The sequence below is a fragment of the Nannobrachium achirus genome, assembly GCF_963921795.1.
Source record: "Nannobrachium achirus genome assembly, chromosome: 3".
NCBI lineage: Eukaryota > Metazoa > Chordata > Actinopteri > Myctophiformes > Myctophidae > Nannobrachium > Nannobrachium achirus.
This window is the reverse complement of record NC_137812.1, coordinates 16,125,189-16,143,699: the sequence shown is the minus strand read 5'-3', so window position 1 is coordinate 16,143,699 and position 18,511 is coordinate 16,125,189. Positions and strand designations below refer to the sequence as shown.

The 18,511-nt window shown below is 43.2% G+C and overlaps 1 protein-coding gene across 1 annotated transcript in view; it reads right to left on the bottom strand.

The window, feature by feature from the left end:
• tpo (thyroid peroxidase) overlaps positions 1-6,351 on the bottom strand; it is a gene marked incomplete at both ends in the record, with an annotated part of 38,017 nt that extends 31,666 nt beyond the window's left edge. The window contains 8 exons of the mRNA XM_080722361.1: positions 120-378; positions 1,024-1,335; positions 1,831-1,928; positions 2,474-2,564; positions 3,135-3,335; positions 4,334-4,463; positions 4,867-4,999; positions 6,216-6,351. Of these exons, the coding sequence (XP_080578487.1) occupies positions 120-378; positions 1,024-1,335; positions 1,831-1,928; positions 2,474-2,564; positions 3,135-3,335; positions 4,334-4,463; positions 4,867-4,999; positions 6,216-6,351 (1,360 nt within the window). The remainder of the gene's footprint in view (positions 1-119; positions 379-1,023; positions 1,336-1,830; positions 1,929-2,473; positions 2,565-3,134; positions 3,336-4,333; positions 4,464-4,866; positions 5,000-6,215) is intronic.
• Positions 6,352-18,511: the final 12,160 nt, after the last annotated feature.

Below are 18,511 nucleotides of genomic sequence, written 5' to 3'. Positions count from 1 at the left end.
CAGCACTATAGAGAGAGATCTCTCTCTATAGCGCGCAATGAGGGCCTCTCCAACTCTTTTTCCCGGGCTGAATCAGGGGCCCAGCATGTCCCTGCTCCCCGCTGCAGAACTCAGCTGACCTTCTAGAACTATCCTCCAGGGACTGAAGAAGGTGTGCTCCAGACTCAAGGAGGGGAAGCGCTGGTCTTCCTGGAAGCTCTCGTTCAGCCTCCTGAGGAGCGGGTTGATGGTGGCGTGGCCGAAGCGGAACGCCGCCGTGGCGAAGACGTTGGAGGCGGACGGGTCGGCGGTGGGATCGTATCCTCTGTAGGGTCCCATGTGCTCCTCCCACGACTTCACACCAATTATCTTTGGAAGGTAATCTCTCATGGTAACGATCTGAGAAAAAGAGTGTCATAATACTCAACATATAATGTTCCAGGGGGCCCCCAGCAAAAGGGGGTCCCCAGCAAAATCTGTTAATATAGCATTAAAAGAAAATCACACCCAGTGAAGTGAGCATGCAGTGCCTTTGTCCCTGTCTATTCATTTCAAGGCTGCTCAATAGCACCGCTGGGTGGCTGCAGCTGGTATTACCATGCTGATACATACATGATACATGCATGCATACATACATACATTTGTATTGCATGCATATACTCTACAGTAGCTTCTGTTCTGTTCTTTTTTTAACTCTTGTTCTGTCTAATCTGTCATAATGTTCTGTCATAATGCATTTTATTTGTTGATGTCTCTGTTGATGCCTTGTTTTGCTATGGTGTTGTTATGTTTTTACTATGTTCAGCACTTTGGTCAGCTTTGCTGTTGTAAATGTGCTGTATAAATAAAGATTGATTTGAATTGATTTGATTTGATTTGACCCACACACCGTCTGCACTCGCGCAATATGAACACTTTTATAATTTAAGCAGTGGTTGGGTCATATAGACCTTCTTCTTCAGACATTGAGATGCCATTGATCCCTGCCTACGCACCCGTCTCTGAACCGTCTCTGAGATGTGAATAGTAAACAGTAAATTGTACCTGATGCAGAGCTCCAACGATCTTGCGTGTCTCCTGGTACACGGTCTCTGCGCTCCAGTGGCCGTTGAGACGCTTCAGAGCCGCGGCCATTCTGTTGTGTTCCCTCAGCCACAGGGTGTGCAGAGAGATGAGGGCCAGGCCCTCGTTCACCCTGCTGTCCCCTGCACTGAAACACTCCACCCTGGGGGCCCCGCTGCTGGGGGCCCCACTGCTGCTGGGGCCCCCACTGCTGCTGGGGGCCCCACTGATGCTGGGGGCCCCACTGGTGCCAGGGGCCCCACTGGTGCCGGGGGCCCCGCTGGTGCCGGGGGCCTGGTGGCACGCCGATGGGACAGCCCGCACAAAGGGCAGGTAGGGTCTGTCATTTGGGTCCTGTGGAATTTAAAAATCTATATTTAAATTGCAATCATTGCTAGTGAGTTGTTCTAAATATCTACAGTATATAGTGATGGTAATTTTCAGGCAGGGAGACCTTTTTTTCAATCAAGACAGAGAACTCATAAGCAAGGATAAGCAAATTAAATTGAAAGTGATGAAATCAAAAAGTGAGCAGACAGAATTGAACCCGGAACATTGTGTACTCTCTCCTGATTGAAATTGGAAACCCACCCGAAAATGTTTGTTTGTTTGTTTGTTTGTTTGTTTGTTTTTTGTTTGTTTGTTTCGTTCGTTACTTATTTTGAGCTGGAGAGACAGGGAGACGTAGTCTAGAAAAAGTAATTGATAGAACAATCTGTAATAAACTGACAGTTGTAGCTCCACCTTGAATTGCTGATTGACAGCCAGACGTCCTGCGGTGCCAGATACCTCACGCAGAGAGTGCTGTAACTTGGGGGTGTGGCCATACACCACCGAGGCGTCGATGAAGGACGTGATGGCGTTCATCTGTTGACGCTGCACCGCTCCTTTAAAGGAGTGTACGGGATAGTGTGTCAAATAGATCTATATTATGCAAATAGATCTATATTATGATAGCAATCATTGCTATACATAGAGCACAGTTTTACAGACAGTGGGTCGGGACCCAATTATGGGTCACGAGTAAAAAAAAAAAAACATTTTTCTTTGTGTCCTACACTTTAAAAATATTTCAAATGGTTTTTAAAATGTTAAAAAAAGTTTTGTTTTAAACAAACAATATAACTTTTTTTGCGGGGGCGGGCAGTATAGAGACTAGGATTTCTGCATGTTTTTTTGAGGGTACACAGGGAGAACTTGCAAACTCCACACAGAAAGGCCTTTTTGCCAACCCCAATTAGGGTGTGGGCACTGATGACACGGAGAGGACACACCCCCAGCGTCCCCAGTGGGAATCGATTCCAGCTGTGAGACGACATCGCTACCGACTGCACCACCGTGCCCCCTAAACAATATCCCTTTTACACTACCTTTAATGTCACAATATCACTTTTACATTACCTTTAATGTCACAATATCACTTTTACATTACCTTTAATGTCTGACATAGCACCGGTAGGGCAGGCCGCTGAGGAACGGAAGAAGGGCATGCATGTTCTGTCACCAGACGACACGTCACATGTCTGTAACACACAGAGGACGTAATGACATAATGACTTGGATGACTAAAACTAAAGGCCTGTCCATAATATCTCTGAAATGTTCAGTGAGTTACTTTTCAGAAGTCGCGAGTGACGTCATTCTGTAGTCGAACCTGACCTTTTGACCAAAAAGTTTGTTTCGGTCAAAGTATAGACAGGCCTTTACACTAAACATGTTGATAATTTCGTCAAGAAATACATAAATAGGAGGGAATAGTGGTGAAGAGATCCAGTAGAAAATAAAAGACAAGTCATTGTATGTTTGGTTGTGCGCTGAAAATATACAAGCTGCAGATGCACACAACCATGTGAAAACCTGCTATTACGACACTGTCAAGGTCCGCCAAAATACATTTAGTCGACTAAATCAACTGTAGATTTAGGCTATTAAAATCTTTTGATGATATTTAGATGACAAACAAATATGACTAAAACTAAATGGAATTTCGTTCAAAAGACTATGACTAAAACTAAATTTAAAGACAAGTTCACATCAAAACCAACACTGGGAAACAACGGTACGGAGTACACGGCACAGTGTGTCAAGTTTACCTGGATAGGAAAGCACGGATGCAGGTTTTCACATGTGCTCAGACAGTCGGCGCCTCCTTTGAAAGCGGCCCTGCTGATGCTCTGAGGGGTGAAGGTCATGTCGTGGTCGATGTACTGACCCCACTCCACCAGCATCTGAGAGTACACACCGTCTCTGTGCTTCTGAGAGCTCCTCACCACCTTCCTGCTCACCTCCCGCACCTGTTTAACACACACAACCATGGTTTAAATCAGATTAATCACAGTTTAGCCATGATTCATTCTGATTAATCAGCATTCATAGCATAAGATGCCAAACAAATAGACCAGTTTTCTCTGTATATTGTTGTGGGAAGGGTTAGGAACGGAAGGATACATGACAGAATATATTTCTTTATTATGACAGAAAGTGTGCAATGTATGGTTTTGCTACTGAAAATGAAAAAACACGTCCCCATATGCTGTTGTTCAATCACCAAAACGATAATGGACTCAATAAGTCTAGAGTCCAAAGGGAAGCACACACATCCCTTTTATTTATTTATGTTTCTGTCTGTGACATTCCGGGTTTCTGTTGTATAGAACACACCTACTTCCTATGATTTATCAGACCTGACAACGTTGTTGTGTAACTTTTCTACTGGGAGCTCCCGCAGTGTGTGGACTTCCCCTCCTTTCCTCTTCAACAAGTCTGACATGGTTAAGATGAAGTTTGACGTTACACTGGGTTTATATAGGAAGAAGGGAGTGTCTGAGTAAATGAATATCAAATCTAATTGTTGAATTGATTAGCAAGTTAAATGACCCAGAAGTGAAATAAATGGTAAATGGTTCCTTTTATCCAAGGCGCTTTACAGACATTGTGCATTACATTCACCCATTCACACACACATTCATACACCGATGGTGGAGGAAACCATGCAAGGCACCAACTTGCTCATCGGTGGCAATCAGGGGTTCAGCGTCTTGCTCAAGGATACTTCGACACTAACTCTGAGGAAGCCCGTGATCGAACTGGGAACCTTCCGGTTGCCAACCGGCCACTACACCCCTGATCCACTGCCATACATACATGACAGAAATGTCCCAGTCAGTTACCAGGGGCAGTGTGAAGCCGTTATGTAAGCCCAGTCAGTTACCAGGGGCAGTGTGAAGCCGTTATGTAAGCCCAGTCAGTTACCAGGGGCAGTGTGAAGCCGTTATGTAAGCCAGTCAGTTACCAGGGGCAGTGTGAAGCCGTTATGTAAGCGTCCATGGTTCCATCCTTTGGGTTGTGTCTCTCCATCCTCATACTCAGCAGGAAGCCATCTGCTCAACGCAGTGTTGCTGGCTCCCCACAGGGGATTCTGCCTGGGGGAAAAAGACACACTGTGATTGGCCTGTAGTCACTTTGAGTGTCAACATGTGGGTTTAAAAAACTATGGCTCATTGAAGGTATATTAATACTTTCCAGCAATTAGAAGGGGAGTGGAATTATGACAGGTGCTGCTGTCATAAGGTCACTCCCAGCTAAACACACTGTGTGTTTGAGCTCGACACTTGTGCTTTTTAGGTTATCATCTAGGGACTTAGAGATGAAACAAACAAATATCACATGTTTAATACTTTTAGATAGAGGAGGAGTGGAATTATGACAGGTGCTGCTGTCATAAAGTCACTCCCAGGTAAACACACTGTGTGTTTGAGCTCGATATAAAGAATTAAAGATGAAAACACAACGAATATCAGGTGTTTAATAAGAGTCACAACCTACCTGTTGTTACAGAGACCTGTTACGGAGCGGTACTTGTTGACGTGGTTGTGTTGGAGACACATGGCATGGTGCGCGGCTGCAGGGCATCCTGACAGTTCTGCAACGACCTCCACGTCCTCCCATGACAACCACTCTGGCGGAGAGAAATACATGACATTATGTCCAAAACAAAAGTGTTACTTTTCAGAAAAAAAGAAGAAGAAAAAAGGTTCCAATGGTTCTAGATGTAGTTATTGTGTTGTGACAAGCTCTTGTTGATGTTCATTCATTGGTTCACAGACACACTGTTGAAAAAAGCAGATCTACAAGCTCAAAGTGTCACATTGTGACACGTTGTGAGCCTGCAGATCTTCTATTTTCACTGCTTTTGCTCTTGTACAAAGAAGAAGGGCATTAAATGTATGGTGGGAAAAAAGTTCAAATATTATGGAGACATGAGGTTTCCACCCGACAGCCGCTAATGAGAAACACCTGAAATACAGTAGAGTAGACTCTCAAATGAGTAGTAGCATTCAGTTCCAAGCACAAAGTTACAATATGTGACTGTATGTTGATGTGGGGAAAATAAGTATTTGATTTCTCCTTTACATAGAATGGAGAACATTGCAGAATGGATGAGCACATATGTCCGAGTAGTGAGAGAGACCATTATGTTATCTTCCCTACTCATTCATTCATTCATTCATTCATTCATTCATTCATTCATTCGTTCATTTCTTTGTTATTCCAACCCCCTGTGACATCATGTGGGTCTACAGTATACATCATCACCATACTGTACTTAGCGTGCTACTCGAGCCCACACTGTTTCTTCAGGGACACTGTATTCTAGTGTGAATACGGGGGTGATTTTTATATTTAACATTAAGGTCATAATAGCATTTTGCCAAGTGCAATATCCTCACTGTCCGACAGTCAGGCCCCGCGCTGTTCTATAATATTGGTTCTTGATGCTGTCAACAAGACCTGATGAAGATGGATTAATTCCATGCTGGATGTAAAGCAAAGGTCCGGGACCCCTAGGTGGTTCTCAGAGTTACTACAGGGGGTCCTCAAAATCTTTGTGGAATAGAAACCTTTTTTCTCCTTTTTTATATTAACCACTTGAACCCTAGTTCAACCCATTCTGAGAACTTTTGCCAAAAATAGCCGATCTACAAGCTCAAGTGGTTAAATATCTGAAAACGCAGATTGACGTGAATCCAAAATACACTGATCGTGTCTGTCAAGCAATGAAACTATATGGAATCTGAAAAGGTTGTGGGGGGTCTCTGCTTCATCTCTCTCAACTAAGGGGTCCTTGGCCTGAAAACGCTGAAGACCCGTGATGTAAAGTGTGCATTCAGAACCTGATGCAGCGGTGGTGTCTCTTTTATATCGTAGTGATGTTCTGTCCTTCAGGACTTGCAGAGTTGTTGTGAAGACCTCTGCTGCCCTGGACATCTCCTGGGTCTCTGGTTCAGCTTGCCGGGAGAACGCAGACATCGTGTGCACCACGGACCTGGTGCAACAAAATAAATAATAATAATAAAACTAGTAAGACGCCTCAGGGCGACATGCGACCTCGAGGTTGCGCCATGTCTTGGCCGTCTGTCCAGTGATGTATATCGGACCAGTCCTGGTACCTATATATGTTGATCCATGTACTGTATATGGAGACATGCTGTGAGTTGTTGGACTGCGTCCAAAATATTATGGGGCAATTCAAATCAACACCCTTTGGTGTTCAAGTGTCTCCATACTGTGGTCAGGGGGACTTCTTCATTTTAACGGTCCTCTGTCTACATGCATAAGAAAGGTGTTACAATGGACGGGGGTGACTATGTTCTGTCTCAGCATGTTTCCATTCTACTGTTAAAATGTGCACTGTCATTTGGGAGAGAGGAAGTTTTCGAGTATAAAGAGGGATGGTTTGCTCGGAGAAGAGAGATGCGGGAGAATCAGTAGAATCGATCGGGAGGACGCGCTTTCTTCTCTCGAACACCCCGTCCTATCTGCGGTAGACCGTCGGAGACTTAACTTTCTCCTTGGGCTAAATACTTTGAAGATAATCATAAGGGTATGAATTTGTAGGGAGGCGTTAAAGGGAGTAGCCTTCACTTCCAGAAATGTTTTCAGCTGGAAAAGGCTTAGTTCTTAATAATGGGAGGCGTCTAGCAGATTACCAAGCGTGTTTAGGAAGGGAACGCTCGTTTTATGGTTAGATGTCACAGTTATTGTCCACGACATTCAGTTATTGTCCACGACATTGCAAGCGGCGCGAAGGCCAGCGGACCTTGGTCCTGCTCTTCGCGCCCGAGCGCCGCAGGCCGCGTAGTCACTGCGCGGTCCAAGTGACTACAATGGAGCGCTCCCTACCTCCGGTTCAGCCAATCACAGGGGGCTCGGGGGGGGGGGGGGGGGCATAAACTAAAGGTTAAAGGGTGGGACAACTTCCTCTGAGTTGGTCAAGTGGAAATGAGGGGGTCGGCTCTTCCCTCTCCCCGAATTAACGAGCGTTCCTCTTTTCCTCAGGCTCCAACCACAATAGGGGTCGTACTCAAAATGAGCTAGAGGACAACTCCTCCCTAAATCACTTCTAGGCTCATTTTCCTTCTTATATTGATCCAAAAAGACTGTCCATGGGGTCTATTAGGCAGAAAGTGCCCCTGTTGTCCAGTGTTTCCCCAGCAGAACCCAGCAGCTTTCATAGCATAGAGTGGAGTCTATAAGCCTATTGCTTTTACACTATTTGTTGTGGTCAAAAGTGTTTTTATTTTTCATGAATGTGGTACAAGTTGTCATTACAAACACATCCATGTCATTGTTGTCCCACACAAGCCATCACACTCTGCTAAACAGATGTTAGGCTTTTATGTGTTTTGCCAAGTCCCGGAAAAGATGCCCCGTGATTGGCCAGTACAGTCACTTTGATTGGCACTTGTGAAGAATGCTCACCCCAAAACATCATTTATGAGATTGTGGTGGCTTGTGTGGGACAACGAAGGCATGGATGTATTTGTAATGACAACTAGTAACACATTCATGAAAAAATAAAACACTTTTGACCACACCAATTAGTGTCATAGCGATAAGCTTTTAGGCTCCACTCTATGCTAAGAGGGCTGCTGGATTCTGCTGGAGAAACTGGACAACAGGGGCATTTCTGCCTAATAGACCCCATGGACAGTCTTTTGGGATCGATATAAGTAGGAAAATGAGCCTAGAAGTGATTTAGGGAGGAGTTGTCCTTTAACATTGATCCGAAATCCCCATAGTGGGTGGCCATATCGCGTCCCTCAATGCCCCGGGTAGAGTACAGTTTTTAGACGCTTCTGTATCATCCCGGTTGTAAAAAGGCTCTGAAAAAGGGCTCCCTTATTCTTAATAGTAACATATACTGCCCCTAGTGGTGGTATCGTACTAGACTCCCCAAATATGCTTACTCAGTTATGTGAAAATCCTATGACGTCTATCACATCTGACATCATACATACAATCCCTTTCATGCCCATAAATGGAGATCCCTGTCTGAACCAGCCACGCAGATATGCAGGGCTGTCTTCCTCCATATATGGGAATTCCCATATGAAGTCCTGTTGGATATGGGCTTAATATTGATGACATCAGGGATCTCCATATATGGGCAAAACATACAATACATTTTATGCCCATAATTGGAGATCCCTGTCTGAACCTGCCACACCACTGTGATGTCAGCTGTTTATGCCCATATGGAGATCCCTGCTCTGAGTATCTAACTGAGATGTCACCTGTGATGTCACAGTGATGCGTCAGGGGAACCACAGTGTCAGGCGTGACATACAGTCAGTCAGTCAGTCAGACAGACAGACAGACAGACAGACAGACAGACAGACAGACAGACAGACAGACAGACGACACACAGAGATTTCCATATAGTTAACTGCGACCTACAGTCACAATAACAATTGTTCACAGTGGAGAAATGTTGGAAATTATTTTAGTAAATGGAGATGATCAGGGACGGTAGAAAGGGGACAGGGGCTGATATTTCTAAAGGGCCTTTTGGTGTAAACATCGAAATAGCAAAGATTGGCTATTTTTGGTGCTTTATACCACACTGAAGCATAGTCAAGTGAATACTGTAGATGTGGCATACAGCATGGATTTCTACACAGAGAGAGAAATTCTTTCAACATAAGATGCTGCAAATTCAGGAGAGTTTGGACAAGGCAATTATCTTGAATGCTGCCTTCAGGTATGGCAGGGAAAGAGAGCATTTGCATTTCTTTCACCATTGTGAAAACCGCATTCATGGTCTGGAGAGGGCACTTTTTACAGACAGATAAAAGGGCAGGGGCTCAAGCCCCCTTTGATGTCTATGTGTGCACATGCCTGGAACCTGCAGCATGAGAGGTGTGTCATTACCTCTGGCTGGTGTGGAACAGGGCTTTATCGACCATTTGAAGACTCTCTTGATATGAAGATAAAAGCAGTTCCTTGGTGTTGTATGAAACTGTGAATAGATAATGAAAGATCAAAATGTAAACCAGACAATCACATTGAACAATCTCAAAGTTTACATGAAGCAATGCCATTTGTATCATATGAAATAGGAGATACAGTTAACAGACCGAAACGTTGTGATTTCCCACTAAAAACTTTCAATAGATTTTTTTTCCCCAGTGCATTGGACCTATAGCTGTCACGATTACAATTTAAAATTGACGATTATCACACAAATAACTGTGATTAACGATTTAATTGTGTTTCATTGAAGACTGGAGTATATGAATACAAACGCAATTTCTGTTTGCCATTTAGGCTTTATAATCACAAACTGCACAGGGCAGATTACTGACATACAGTATATCATTCTGAACTTAGCTGAAAAATAGCAGACATAGCTGATCTAGAAGCTTACTAAGTGTCACTACGTGGCGCGTTGTAAGCTTGTAGGTCTGCCCTTTCTGCAATTTTCAAAATTTTCAACATAGAAACGACTATGACGATCATGCTAAATAATTGCGATTAGCTCAAATAATTGCGATTAGACATTAATAATTGTGACAGGCCTAATTGGACCCTCATCATGTCTTCTCCCACGCACCTGTCACCTTTGTAAGTTTGCAAGAGACTTGTTTTTTTATATTATATGAATACAAAATAATACCGTTCAAAAAAGTCACAAAGTGAGTGGAGCAGTGCCTGTCTAAGATTACATCAGTTAGCCTGACATTACAGCAACAGTGTCAGCACCTAATAAAGTGCATGTTTGGATCCTAACAAGAAGAAAGATAACAACATGTATTACATTATAATATAATATATGAAGTGAGACAAAACATATTCCAAGTCCTATTGAACAATGATGAGAAGGCAAACTGTCACCACAACCACACACACAAACACATGCACACACAAACACATGCACGCACGCGCACATGCACGCGCACGCACACACAAACACACACACACACACACACACACACACACACACACACACACACACACACACACACACACACACACATAAATACCATGTCTCTTATTATACTGTATCTTTACATGGTTAAAATTACATAAAGAAACACAACATTTTGATGATGTACTTACAGTTTAAATGCCTGTCTTCAACAGAAGAAAAACATGAGAGAATAATGCAGCACACGATTCCGTGATTTAGGAAGTTAAAGTAACCAGCAGCCATGGTGTGTTTGTGTAATTCTATATAAGGTATAAAACTAAATCACAAGAGGCAGCACTTTGCACATCTGCTATTTTGACATTCACTGAACTGTCTTTTCTGTTGGTAAGTCAAAGTCATTCGCGGGTATATTCCACACGTGCATTGCTCCCACCCATCTCCATGTACGTGGCCCACTAACACTTTAGAGATGTTCAAGTGTGCCCTGATCCAGCCTGAAAGCTTAGAAAACTACTGGTCCAGAGCGAAGCAACCCAACATGAATGCGTCACATGCACTTAACCTTATGATGGTTCTACTTCAGTGGTTTTCAAACATTGGTCCAAGTCTTACTAGAGCAGTTCTAAACATGGGCACAATGATCTTTTTTTGTTTGTGTGTTTGTTTCAGTTACTTTTAATTAATTTAAAAGTGATTGAATTACTTTTAATACCTAATAGGCCTACATACAAATTAAAATAAATCATGAAAAATAAATTACTGCATCAACAGTAATCAATAAACTACTCTATGAAAACTGTTCAAACAACGTACTTAGAAACTCCTTTGAGGGGGAGATGTAATGGATAGGTTACAGTTACAGGCATTTGTGTGATGTAGGCGGAAGCCCGGATGTTATGTGTTGTTGTAGGGAATCTTGTCAATAAACAACCTACTAATACAAGAGAGCTGTACAAGCTGTACAACGAGACACACAACGGTCGATTGACAAGGACTACCTTCCTAACGTAGGACGACGGTAGCCTTTTTTTCCTTACTGGAACTATATCTGCACTGACTTTGACCTCTAAGGACCTTCCAGGGAGGGTGTGTTTTTGTGCGTCTTGCCGCATCACCCTTTCTTGTTTATTTTTATTCTTTTTTGCTAGTTGTTTTTATCGCTCTGACCTTTGGACAATGCACTATTAGGTTGTGTTAGTAATTTTCTTTTAGTATTTCTGCTTGTGTTTGACTTGATGTAGAGATACTTGTTGCACTAACTAGCATTGACTGTATGGTCACTTTGATTTGGGCACTGTATTATTTTTTGATAGTCGTGCTTTAAGACACTTTATGTATATATATATTATTCGTTCCCTTTCCTGTTGTACCTTGCTCTTACTGTACTTACTGTACTCTGTACTCTGTTCTTGTTTTTTCTTTTTGTCTTTTTCATACTTCTCTGTAACTTTGTAAATAACCTTATACTGCTGTGCTGCCTCTGGGCAACAAATTTTCCCCCTTGGGATAATAAAGGTATCTATCTATCTATCTATCTAAGAGAAGAACTCGCAGAGTCGCCTCATTATATATTATATGTGGACATGACAGAGGCGCTGTGGGCCTGTAGATTGGCCTATTTTCAGCTAGTTTCACAATATTTATCTGTGGAATCGAGTAGTTTATTGATTGATTGAGTAGTTTACTTCCGTGTCCTGCACGGAAGTAAACTACTTCTTAGACCGCCAGGTCACAGTTAATATGAAAGCCTCCACCTCTTGTCCATGCTTCTGCATCATACATACTTAGTCCACATGGGGGCACTAAAGTATTGAAGGCATGTCAGCTCAAATGTGTGTGTGTGTGTGTGTGTGTGTGTGTGTGTGTGTGTGTGTGTGCGTGTGTGTGCGTGTGTGTGCGTGTGTGTGTGTGTGTGTGTAGCTTGTGTGTTGCTGCACGACCTGACGGTCGCTTCTCGACCTTTGAGCGTGTTACTTGTGTGGCACGGTGCGCTCATTCCAAATGGGTGGGACTATTTTAATTGACGGCAAAATGCAATAAATTGTCTTCCAGTCAGGCTTGAGATGAGATGAGAAGAGATATACTTTATTAATCCCGAGGAGAAATGGAGGCGTTACTACAGGATAATGTAATAAAATAAATAATTTAGCAGACACACAGAAACACATCAGACACAGATGGACATAATCACAAAAGACCAGGGCTTGTGACGCAGGCCATCATGGTTGACTAGCTGTAAGGAACAGCACTGTGTGTTTCGCTCTCATTGTAAACACTTCAGTTAGCATTCAAGGTCCACTGGTGACACACTGTATTCAAGCAGTGGTGTAAAGTAACTATTTTCAAAGATTTTGTACATTTACTTTTGGTACTTTAAGTACATTTTGATGCCAACACTATTATGTTTATTCAAATACATACCTGAATTCAGGAGTTTTGTATATTACAGTATTGATACTTTTACTCAAGTAAAATATGTGAGCACTTTTTCCCACCACTGGTCACGGCCCACGTGACAGCTCCCTCAGTGCACTTGTCCCGATTCTGGCTGATGATGTGTTTTGCAATGCAAATATGAGGCTCTTTGGACAAAAGTCAAATGACCTTTTATCACCAAGTCAATCTAAAGGTACCAGATCAGAGGTTGTCAAAAGCAGGGTCCCTGCAAGGACCCCCAGGGTTCCTTGAGGGTATTGAGGGGAACATATAGGGATGACCCCTTCAGGGGAATGTCAAGTCTTACCAGTCCTCTGCGTTGTGTTGTTCATAATGTTGATTGTCAGTTGTGTTCCCCTCATCGTGTCTATTTTTAAACTCTGCTGTCTTAATGTAATTCACTGTGCGCGTGTATGGTCATGATTTCTTGGGCATTCATTCATGGTATATTTTCTCCGATTTCTCCAATGTTTGCCTAGTGTTATCTCTGCTAAGGTACCACATCAATACAGCATGGACTTGCGGATAAAAGTATTATCCAATGATAACAAAATATTCATGGTCAATATTTAGTTTTGGGTGTGAGAGGCTGAATCTCATCAAATGGTGGTCTGTGGTGAATAGATTGGATATTGATATTAAAAGGGTTGAAAACCACAGTTTAAATGACAAAAAGGTCACACTGTGTACAGTGAGTGACGTCAGTATGTCCTACATTATTTATATACCTTTACTTAAAGGACGACTTCACCACTTTTGAACCTATCTTCATATAATTGGTCCACTAATGTACATGATAAAATAGCAGATTTCTTTTTTCTACTCGGTCTGTGTCTCATGGGAGGGCTCTGGGGAGTTCAGAAAGCTGTCTGCCAGTGACATCATCGTTTGGAAGATAAAAAAAAAGAACATTTAAAATATTTATATCTTTATTACCGCAAGAACAAAGGCTTCCATTTTAACATTGTAACTGTTCAGGAATAGAAAGCCTGCAATTCCTATTAGCTTGGATTCCCATCAATGCAGTGGCGTCTGCAGGAATGAGAGTTTAGTAGGCGAATTTCCAGTGAAGTGCTTGTAGATCGGCTATTTTCAAATGGACAAAATGTATAGGGCTGAAGAGATTAATGTAGGCCTATGTTTTATAATAATATTCTAAATAAGTAACTAGTAACTAACTAGTAAACTTAGTTACTAACTAGTAACTAGTAAAGTTGTCCAATAGTGGAGTAGGGTCTACACAGGAGACACAGACCATTTAGGCAAGCAGTTGTCATCGTACTTCTGAGTGCACATTTGATTCTTTGTAAAGCCAGGTGATGGCCCAACGTTCAAACCCCTGTCATTGAAAACAATAGCAAAAATGTGCATCTCTATAAGCGAGTTGAGTAGGCCTAGGCTATCGGCCGCCTACCAATGAGGAGGAGAAGGAACTGGCTGAGCGACATTCTTTCGGAAGCCAGTTAGGTCTTTACACAATTTTTTTTCATTCAATTTCTATGTTCTAATTTAGGCTAGATCAGATCTCAGTTGGTAGGCGGTCGCCTCGCCTGCATCAATGATGTCAGTGGCAGACGTATTTCTGAACTGCCCACAGCCCTCCTATGAGACACAGACAGAGTAGGAAAAAAAAACGATATTTTATCATGATCATTAGTGAGGACCAATCATATGAAGATAGGTTGAAAAGTGGTGAAGTCGTCCTTTAAGTAAGAAATGTGAGTATACTTTACACCATGTCAGTTACATCTGTGACGGCCCTGCCCCTCTCTGCCTCACTGTTGGCTAGGCGCCTGCCTCGGTGTCATGGCAGGGAGGAGCAGGCCGTCAGCTCATTTGCGCACACCTTGGAGGGGTGTGGTCTGGGGAGTATAAAAGGAAGGCCTCCTCCCCAGCTCACTCTCTCTCTCTCTCTTCCCAGGAGCAGGTCATGCTCAGGGAGCCACATGGCCGGTTTGTGGCCTAAGCCTTTTGTTTAGTTCTCTTTTACACACCTTACTACAACACGCACACGGCACACTACACACACGCATACACTGCAGACACCACTGACTACTGACTTGCTCACACCTCACTTGCCTTTATGTTTGACCATTGCATTATTTCATTTAATTTAAGTAATAAATAATAATTTAAACGTTTTTGACTTGTGTGGACTCCCTCTTTTGTGGTGCATTATTCCTGGTGCATGACAAAATGGGGGCTCGTCAAACCATTTAGTTTTGTATAGTTTTGTTGGAAAATTGAAATTTAGTTTGTCAGTTATGTAAGTTGTTTGGAATTTGTTTTTGGGAGTTTCACACAAGTGTCTGTTTTTGTTAGGCCGGAGAGAGGGAGCATTGCGCCCCAGAGCTGTTGTGCAGTTTTTCAGGTAAGTGTTGGGATTGTTAATACAGGGGGGTAGTAGGTTTTTTGTGGAGCAAATCCCTCAGTCACCAGTGCCAATAGGGTACTGGTTGTTTTGTTAAGTTTTTATTTCCCCTTAGTGGTGTTTTTGTTAGCGACGGATCTTGGGTTTCACAATAAGTGATGTAGGGGACCATTCCTCATACCCGGGTGTCGGCCGTAGGAAAAGGTAGGTAGATTAAGGTTATAAGTTAGTTAGGGTGGGATTTGTTTCAGTTTGGTTAAAGGTAAACTACACCCTTGTATGCAGCCCCAACACTTCCTTATTTTTTGGTCAGTTTTTTTCTGCACAATGTCTTCAGTGGTAGAAGACTTTGGTAAAGCTCCATCAGTGGAATTGCTTAATAAATGCACTGTTGATCAACTGTTGGTAATTGGGGAAAAATTTGGGATCACAGTGACTGGAACGCTTAAGGATGCAAAAAGGGCTTGCCTTCTTCAAAAATTGGTGGAAAATGGTGTTCTTCAGGCTGAGGAGGTTCAGGGTAAGAATGAAGTTGAGGAGGAAGATGATGAGGAAGATGAGGAGGAAGAAGAGGCTCAGACAAGCTCGATTGGCTTCCAGCAAAAAAGGGAACTCTTACTGTTAAAACAACAGCATGTAGTAGAGTTAGAAAGAGTCAAACAACAGGTTGAGATGGCAAAATTAGATGTAGAGTACAAAAAATTGGAGATGATCCAGCAAGGGGTGTTAACACCTGAGGCATTGTTCCCTGGCACTGTTGAAAGGGGTGGGGCCAAACATTTTGACTTGGGCAGTAACATGAGGCTTATACCCCGGTTCAATGAAAGGGATCCGGATACATTCTTTCTACTTTTTGAAAGAGTGGCTGAGGCAAGAAATTGGCCTGATGTGGAGCGCACTCTTATGTTACAGTCAGTTTTCACAGGCAAGGCACAAGAGGCGTTTGCCGCCTTAACGCCTGCTGATAGCAGAAGTTACGCAAAAGTCAAGGCAGCAGTCTTAAAGATATACGAGTTGGTGCCAGAAGCCTACAGGCAGCGCTTCCGTAACTGGAGAAAACAAGACAGACAGTCTCATGTTGAATTTGTCAGAGATTTGACCACTCAATTCTCACGCTGGTGCTCATCATCAGAGGTTGAGAATTTTGAACAGTTGGTTAACCTTGTAGTCATGGAACAGTTCAAAAATACAGTACCGGTTAATGTTGCCACCTACATAACCGAGAGTAAAGTAAAAACCCCAGCTGAAGCTGCAGTGTTGGCCGATGAGTATGTGTTAATTCACAAGGCTAACTACAGTGGTCAGAACCCGGAGAAGAACAGGGATCGCTTTTCTCGTTCTAGGGAGGGTTGACAACCAGGTTAACAGGGTTGACAACCAGGTTGGCAGGGTTGACAGCCAGGTTAGCAGGGTTGACTACAAGATGTCACCAGGCACACATGGCAAAGCAGAGGCATGTCATTATTGTAAGGCTGTCGGGCACTGGAAAAAAGAGTGTCCAGTCCTTAGGTCTAAGGATAGGTTCACCGGCTCACAAGTTAAACCAGCTGCACTGGCTAACTCACTTAGCCCAGTGGCTTTAACTTTAGGACAGGCTGCAGAGCTGAAGCCAAAAACGAGTGAGGCTTACTTGCCATTCATTTCTAATGGGTTGGTTTCTGTGATGGGAAGTGACAAACAGGTGCCAGTGAAAGTCCTGCGGGACTGTGGGTCATTAAATTCTTTTGTGCGAGAGTCCATTTTGCCGTTTACAACGGAGACTGATACAGGCGAGAGTATTTTGATTCAGGGCATGGGCATGTTTGTGTTTGCTGTTCCGGTGCATAAACTGTCTCTCATTTCAGACTTGGTTAATGGAGAGGTTCACATTGGGGTGAGGCCGGAGTTACCTGTTGCAGGTGTTGACATCATTCTCGGTAACGACCTCGGTGGGGAACGCATCTGGGCAGATCAGGTACCAAATGTGGTTACTAGAAAGTGGCCAGGGGCTGTTCAGCAGGACAGTGTATCTGAGGGGGCAGTGGTATATCCAGCTTGCGCTGTTACACGGGCCATGGCCGCCTCAGATGGCAACCAAAGTGCTGATCAGGAGGTGGGTCCTTCTGATCTGTTTGATTTGACTCTACCTGAGCAGTTTAAATCCATGTCACACGCTGATTTGGCTGTTGAACAGAAAAATGATCCGAGTTTGCAAGAGTTGTTTGACAAAGCCATGTCTCTCGACAAAGCAAACAGCAGTGTATGTGGGTATTTTCTGCAAGATGGTTTGCTGTTTCGCAAGTTTATTCCTCAAGCTGAAGCTCTGGGAGGGGATCCAATTTTTCAGTTTGTGGTTCCAAAGAAATTTCGGACATTGGTGTTACAAACGTGTCATAACAATATTGCTGGGCATCAGGGTGTAAGGAAAACTTACAATCGTGTCTTGCGATATTGTTTTTGGCCCCGTTTGAAGCGTGACATTTCCGCTTACATCAAAGAGTGTCATACCTGTCAGTTAACGAGTAAGCCAAACCAGTCAATTAAGCCAGCTCCACTGAGTCCAATCCCTGCAGTGGAGAAACCTTTTGAGCATCTCATTATTGACTGTGTTGGGCCATTGCCTCGTTCAAAGCAGGGCCACATATATTTGCTCACAGTTATGTGCCAAGTAACCCGTTACCCAGCAGCTTATCCACTTCGAACCATAACCACTAGGTCAGTTGTGAAAGCTCTAACACAGTTCATGTCAGTCTTTGGAATACCGAAAATTTGCCAAAGTGACCAGGGTTCAAATTTCACCTCCCGTATGTTTGCTGAAGTTCTCAAGCAGCTTAATGTTAAGCATAACATTGCTTCAGCGTATCATGCTCAATCGCAGGGTGCTCTTGAAAGATTCCATCAATTTCTTAAAGGCATGTTGCGCTCTTACTGTACAGAACTGGGGCGAGATTGGGAGGAGGGATTACCATGGCTTTTGTTGGCTTCTAGAGAAGTAGTCCAGGAGAGCACTGGTTTCAGTCCTAATGACTTGGTGTTTGGACACAAAGTTCGAGGTCCTATGGCTATTTTAGAGGACAGCTGGAAAGTAGCTGAAACCCCAAAAAGTCTCCTGGATTATGTCAATGGTTTTAAACACCGATTGACTTTGGCAGTGGAAAGTGCAAAGGAGAATTTGGGAAAGTCTCAGAGAAAAATGAAGTCTCTTTATGACAGGCGTACAGAGCCTAGGCAGTTTAAGGCTGGAGATCAGGTTTTGCTCCTTCAGCCTGTTGTGAGTTCTCCTTTCCAGGCAAAGTTCACTGGGCCTTACACCGTTGTGAAACAACAGACAGAGCAGAATTACGTCATAGATACTCCAGACAATAGGAAGAAGACTAAACTTTGTCATGTGAATCTACTAAAGCCCTATTATTCGAACCAGTCTGTTAATGCCTGTCTTTGTACAACCAATGTAGATGGGTCTTCAACGG